Source organism: Brachyhypopomus gauderio, chromosome 6 (genome assembly GCF_052324685.1).
Source record: "Brachyhypopomus gauderio isolate BG-103 chromosome 6, BGAUD_0.2, whole genome shotgun sequence".
Taxonomy (NCBI): domain Eukaryota; kingdom Metazoa; phylum Chordata; class Actinopteri; order Gymnotiformes; family Hypopomidae; genus Brachyhypopomus; species Brachyhypopomus gauderio.
In genome coordinates this window covers 5,177,674-5,185,235 of record NC_135216.1, presented here as the reverse complement: position 1 = coordinate 5,185,235, position 7,562 = coordinate 5,177,674, and the positions used below count along the sequence as shown (strand labels likewise).

Below are 7,562 nucleotides of genomic sequence, written 5' to 3'. Positions count from 1 at the left end.
GTCTTTTTCTTGTGTGTGCAGTAGGATATTATTTTCCCCCGCATTACTGCCTTCCCTGCTTCCCAAAGAACACACGGTGAGGTTCCTGGCAGATCGTTATATTCTAAATATGTTGCCCATTCTTTTTTGAAGTAATTAATGAAATTTTGTTCCTTAAGTAATGATGTATTTAGTCTCCAGTTCCTAGTTGCTGGTGTGGTTCTTTTCTGTGTCAGAGAGAGAGACCGGTGCATGATCACTGATAGTGATAGGATGAATACGAGTGTCTGTGACATCTGTCATAATGGAATTGCTAACTAAGAAGTTGTCTAAACGAGAATGTGAGTGGTGTACTGCCGAAAAGAAGGTGTAATCACGGAGAGTGTGGTGATGTGAACACCATGCATCAGAGAGCCCAAAATCGTTCATATATTGTTTTAGGGTGTCTGCAGACACATCAAGCCGACATCAGTGATTGGTCAAATTTGCGGGAAAGTTGCGGTGATTGGCAGAAGTTGCAACACCGCCCTGAATTCGCGGGGTTTGCTTGAATTTGCGCTGAAGTTGCAAATCGCAACATTGTGAAATTCTAGAGCACAGGTGTCAAACTCAAGGCCCGTGGGCCAAATGTGGCCCGCCGCGTCATTTTATGTGGCCCGCAAGTGCTTAGCCAAATTGTCAAAAAAAAGTAAAAGTGAGCAATAACTACATTTCCCACAATTAATTATGTTACCCGCAATGTGATGGTATCTCGATACTGCAGTGTTCCATATAGATGCGATTTTCCCAATAAGTGTAATTGGGAAATACAAATAATGATCCCAAAATGATCAGGAAGAGAAACATCAATGCAGATAGAAGGGTGTTTCAAGAAAGATGGGAACGTGATGTTTGTGCTTCAAGGAGAAAAATGGGTATGAAGCTGTGACGGTTGTCGGAGTACAATATACGTTGGTATTTTGCGACCAAACTTGGAGCTAAGTATGCCAAAATTAGCCATCAAGAAAAACGACGAATTGTCAAAGAATTAAAAAGCAAACTGCGATCGCAACAGAATGTGTTCACCACAAACGGAACGGCAGTAAAAGCTGCTTTGTTGTGGCTAAAGAAATCGCCACGCTTCAGTCTTTTTCAGAGGGGGCATTTTTGAAGCAATCGCTATTTTCACAGTAATTTGATATTTCAAGTTTTGAACAAAGTAAATGTGATATATTTGATCAATTTTTCTTTATTCACTTGGATAGTTTGATCGTTGATTGATAGAGTAATGTGGGTTTCATAACCTAACAAATTTAAAGGATTTATGTTATAACAGCAACAAGCAAACATTTATTTACATTTATGTAAATATATCTGTAATATTTGTAACTTGAATAAGTAATAAATTCAGAGGTATTTAACATTAAGGAGTAGGTGTGGGTAACGATTATGCTGATGTGGCCCGCGGTGAAAATGAGTTTGACACCCCTGTTCTAGAGGATCTGTATTACAAACCCCTACATCCACTAAGATCACAGAGTGCTAGCCTCTTATTAGTTCCAACAATTAACAAGTTAACAGCAGGGAGAAGAGCCTTTCCTTATAAGGCCCCCCAACTATGGAATAACCTTCCAGACTGTGTCTGGGATTCTGACACAGTCTCAATCTTTAAGTCTAGGTTGAAAATGTACATATTTAGTTTAGCGTTTGGTAATACTCCCCCTTAGATAAAGGTTACAGATACAGGTTTTTATGGCGAAGGATTTTATGGTAAACTGGGGCATTGGTGCTCTCATCCTGTCCTGCCATTCTCCCCTGCTATGACTACTATTACCAACAATCAAGACGTTTAGGACTGAATAGGAATTACATAGAGAACTCATGTTTATAAATACACACCAAGATTAGATTTATTTATCCTTCCCATCTTTTCTTTGTTTTTCTATCTCTTTAATTGCTGTTATGGTGACCGGTGTCAGCCAGAGGAGAATGGGTTTTCTCCCCATGAGTCATTGTTCCTCTCAAGGTTTCTCCTTCATGCTCTTAGGGAGTTTTTCCTTGCCACTGTTGCCCTTGGCTTGCTCACTGGGGCCTTGGACTCGGACACTTGTAAAGCTGCTTTGTGACAACAACTGTTGTAAAAAGCGCTATATAAATCAATTTTGATTGATTGATAATAATATGTAAGTCAACACATAGTCAATTTATAATACAGATAAGATTAGATTAAGCATTAGATAATACAGGCCAATATCAACTCATTACAACTATATGTCAAAACATTTATAGAAATTGTAATAAATATACACATTTGTATTTTTGAAAACCAGTCTTATAAACGTATATAGAAATATCTTTCTAAAATAAGACTGGTGGTGATTCTCCCACTATTAATTTCTTAATCCTCTTAAAAATCTCCTGCAGTTTCAGTCCATATATAATAGGATTTATTAGAGGAGGAATAAGCATATTTTCAATTGAAATTATCATAAGTATAATCTGTGGTGTGTTTCCTTCTAATCGGCTATTGATAACTTCGAAACATGATGTGACACTGAAACTGATAAAAATTAAAAGATGTGGTAAGCAGGTCTGTAGAGCTTTTCCTCTGAAATCTTTGGAATTCTTCAAACAGACAGCAAGTATTCTTATATATGTGAACACTATAAAGATCACTGGTGGAAATACAGCAACACTTAAAGCAAACAGCCCATATAAATTGTTAGCAGATATGTCACCACAACTTAATTTAACTATTGAATAATTACTACAGTATATTCTGTTCAATTTGAATTTGCACAGATGAAGTTGGTATGTTAGAATTATTGATATACTATGTTCACAGGAAGGCAAAAACCAACATAAAAATAAAACCTTTTTGACAGTGGACATTTTTAGAAGAGTTGCATACTGTAAAGGTTTACATATGGACACGTATCTGTCATAGGCCATAGCAGATAAAAGTGTGAACTCTGACATACCAGGTATATAAATGAAAAAAGCCTGCAACATACAGGCATGGTAAGAAATCACTTGTTGTTCAGAGAGTAAATCACTAAGTAATTTAGGATAAAGAGCTATTGATACAAAAAGAGAATTGAAAAGCAAGGCAGCAATGAATATATACATTGGCTCATGGAGTTTTTTGTTTGTGAATATAACATATATAACAACAGTATTACATAAAATGATCAATACATAAACTGCAAGAGTACTTATAAAGTAAACATATCTATACTTCTCCAATTCTACATGGCCCTCCAGAATTAAGTATGTAACATTAGTAAAGAAATCCATTGCTTCTTATTAAATTATCCATATGCAGAATCAAGTTCTGGACATACCAGTGAATTTTAATCAAGCATCATCATGTAAGTGCAGAAGAGCTCTGTTCCAATTATATATTCTCACCCACATGCAGGTTCATTAAAAGTTGATGATTGACAGATTGTTAAGTCCTGCCCACTATTGCAACAGTGAGACAAAAAGTGCATAAGGACTACAGATCTCACTGATTTTAATTACAGAAGTGATGTTTTGTTTTGTTTATCAATTATGTAACAATTTTAATTATCCTCCTGGGAACCAAGAAAAAAAATGTCATCCAATTTCCTAACTGTTTTGGGTAAAAAAAAAAACCAACTTACAATTTAGATTTTTTTTTTTCATTTTACAGCATGTTCATTATATTGCACAAATCGACCATAAAAAAAAACTGAAACAGTTTGGCTTGTAGAATGGTAAGTTTACTCTTAAAACAGGATTTACATTTAGAACACCTCATGTACTGGATATTTTGTCCTTTGTGGGCCTTATCTCTGCATCTCTCTGCATCGTGGCAATCTATCATTAAATTTACTGACTGCATTGTAGTCATATCATTATAGTTTATGTATTGTAGTTTTGCTTTAATGTCTAGTCATGTTCGTCATTGCATGTATGTAGTTTAGTATTTTGTGTTTGTGTTACATTCTTTATTAAAGTATGCCTCGTCGTAGTAAACTTCGTGGGTCCTGTGTGACCCCACCTACTCTCACACGTGTCCGTCAAATGCTCTCACACAACCCCAAGTGTTACAGAACAAAACAAATCGGTTGTTTATTTTACACTGTACATGTGATGAAATAAACCTTACACTTTCAAACCATGGTTAGGTTGTTCCAAATATATGATGTAAGAAATGAGGTAAGAAAACTGTGTTGCTCCCCAGCTCGCCTCATCCAACCCCAAAACCCCAACCTGTCCTGCCCGCCCCATCGCGGCCTAGCTCTTAATGCACACCTAATTTCTGCACATAACCAAATGGTGCCTGAAGACATTTATATCTACATAGTCAGTACAAATATCACCTCTGGCATTTTAATACTATATTAAACAGCAATATATACACATATGCACCTCTACATAAAAAAAAGTTAATTAAGTAAATATATTTACAGATCCGTTTAGATTTGTTAAAACGTTGTTTAGTCAGGAGAAGTTAGGGAGCCTAAAGGTAGGAAAGAAGGAGCTTGAGGGGCATTTTCAGAAAGTGTACTCAAGGGAGGAAAGGACTAGTGAATTGAAATTGCCAGCAGATATTCTGCCAGTAGGTGATCTACAGTGGAAGATGGATGGTAATCCCCTTAAGTGGAGTGAGGTACAGGATGTAGTGTGGTGCGCAAAAGCAGGTTCAGCACCAGGGCCTAATGGAGTTCCATATAGATTATATAAAAGTGCGCCAGATGTTTTGAAGTTTCTATGGAAGTTGATGATTATAGTGTGGAAGAAGGGGATTATCCCAAAGAACTGGTGAAGGGCAGGTGGTGTTCTTATTCCGAAAGAGAAGGTTTCTGTAGCCATAGAGCAGTTTCGTCCCATAAGCTTGCTTAATGTGGAGGTTAAAATATTCTTTAGTGTAGTTGCACGTAGGCTTGCAGCATTTCTGAAAAAGAATAAGTTACTTGATACATCAGTGCAAAAAGCAGGGATTACAGATTTTTCATGGTGTATAGAGCATAGTAGCATGATCTGGCACCAGATTCAAACAGCAAGAGCAGAGAGAAGAGATCTACATGTGGTATTCTTAGATCTGGCTAATGCTTTTGGTTCGGTACCGCATGCTCTGTTGTGGAAGCCATTTGAATTTTTTCAGGTTCCAAATGAGATTACGAGGCTAGTTAAAGCATATTTTTGGAGACATTCAGTTTAGTTTCAGCACAGAGGAGTTTGTTACATCTTGGCAACGTCTGGAAGTAGGTATAATGGCAGGGTGTACAATCTCAACATTAGCATTTACAATGGCAATGGAAGTGATTATTAGGGTTTCTAAGTGGGTTGTAGGTGGGGAGAGGTTGCATAATGACACCCGGCTCCCACCGATTAGGGCATACATGGATGACATGACTACATTAACAACTACTTTTCCATGTACTCGATGGCTATTGGAGAAGTTTAGTGATGATCTTAGGCTGGCTAGGATGAAGGTTAAATCCAGTAAGTCTAGGTGTAACGCAGCTTGCGCTGCGGAGCGAGGAGGCGGACACAAATGCTGAGAAGAGCGAGATTTATTAAAGGGCATACCATCATTGTTGTCAGAAAACCAGTCCGGGTTCATAACAGGCAGGCAGTCAGAATAACACGCATAGACGGGCATGACGAACACAGGGAAACACTAACCAGGCAAACACAGAAAACCAAAAACACAAAACAAACTCACGACTGGGAATGACAACGGGCTAACAGCACAAACCGACAGGATGAACAAAGCACAAATGACCGAGTGATCAAAACCATCGATACAGACATGGGAGACACAGGGACTAATATACACAGAACCAAACTAGGACCAGGTGATAACGATGACAACACGGGCGTGGCAGACAATGGGAAACCAGGGCAACAGACAAGCAGGGCAGGATCAATGGGCAAGGAAAACAGACACGAGGGAATCCAGAGTGACAACTAGTAGAGGGGGTGTAGCCATACGTCACATTACCACCCCTCAAAGCGTGCCACTCCGGGGCACGCAAGGGCAGACAGGACAGGGAACCAGACTAGGACAAGACAGGGAACCACGGCACATGGCGAGGGACAGCGGACACAGGACAGACCAGAGGGACAGGACCAGACAAAACAGGACGAGGGACTTGGGGCATGGCAGGGACCGGAGATAGGGAGACTGACCAAGAGCTGGGTGGGGATTGGGCAGGACAGGGGACACAAGGAGACCGGACAGGGTTGGGGCAAGAGGCACAGGAGCAGGACAGGACCGGGAACAGACACGGGAGTGGGGCTAGGGGACAGGGCAGAGGCAAACACTGAGGTGAAGATGTCATGAACACGGGGACACGGGGACAGGAACGAGATGGGTGATAATTTGGGGCACAGATGTGGTGACCGGGACAGAGACGACACCACCAGAAACAGACACAGACAGGAACATGGACTTGAACAGACACAACCACGGGGACAGGAACCAAAACAAAACCAGGGACGGAGCAAGGGGAACACGGGCAATGAAACAGGAGTACAGGGCTGAGCAGGGGGCACATAAAGTTCATGCCCAATAGAGGGCAGCACAGTCTCTGGGGTAACAGGTGTGGCCGGCAGACAGGCAGCGGGAACAGGTGCGGCCGGCTGGCGGGCAGCGGGAACAGGCGGCGACCCCATCCGGGTCGCAGGAACGGGCACAGGCATGGACGACCCCTCCTGTGTCGCGGGGACAGGAACCGGCGTGGACGACCCCTCCTGTGTCGCGGGGACAGGAACTGGCGTGGACGACCCCTCCTGGGTCGCGGGGACTGGCCGCTGACGTGACGAGACGTCCTCGGGGGCGGAACCACCGGGCTGACGTCCTCGGGGGGCGGAACCACCGGGCTGACATCCTCGGGGGGCGGAACCACCGGGCTGACGTCCTCGGGGGGCGGAACCACCGGGCTGACGTCCTCGGGGGGCGCAACCACCAGGCTGACGTCATCGGGGGGCGTGACCGCCATATCGACATCATCGGGGGGCATGATCGCCATATCGCCATATGCGATGGCTCCGCCTCCCTTGAGGCGTTGGGAGCTCGCGGTTGTCATAGAGAGCAAACCGAGACACACACATTTGACAGTTTTCACACGCTCTCACGCCACACTTCCGATATCTCACGCCGAAAAAAAATATCCAGTTTATTTACCTCTGATCCACATCTATGATTCAACGAGTTACTAGTTCGCTTTGGCGCCAAACACCGGCGATCGATAGATCGCGATATAACACTGATAGATCGCCCCCCCCCCCCCCCCCCCCCCCGCTCAACAATTTACACTCGCCACCTCCTCCAGGTTAAAATCTCACTCTATGCGAACGTCAAAAGTTGGCAACCCTGTATTTAACCCTCCTGTTGTGTTACCGGTCAAATCTGACCGATTTACAACTTTAACACTCAAAAATATTGTGTTTTACCTCTGATTGCCTCAAGGCCTTATGTTATCCTCTACAACACAGGTGTCAAACTCAAGGCCCGCAGGCCAAATGTGGCCCGCCGCGTCATTTTATGTGGCCCGCGAGAGCTTTCAAAAATAAAATAAGTAAAAGTGAGCAAAAACTACATTTCCCACAATTATGTTACCCGCGAA

The 7,562-nt window shown here is 42.4% G+C and overlaps 1 protein-coding gene across 1 annotated transcript; it reads right to left on the bottom strand.

The window, feature by feature from the left end:
* Positions 1-2,316: 2,316 nt before the first annotated feature.
* LOC143516151 (olfactory receptor 51E1-like) lies at positions 2,317-3,255 on the bottom strand. The gene has a single exon (XM_077007740.1). It carries the CDS (start codon positions 3,253-3,255, stop codon positions 2,317-2,319), a length of 939 nt encoding a protein of 312 aa, XP_076863855.1.
* Between the last annotated feature and the right edge of the window lie 4,307 nt (positions 3,256-7,562).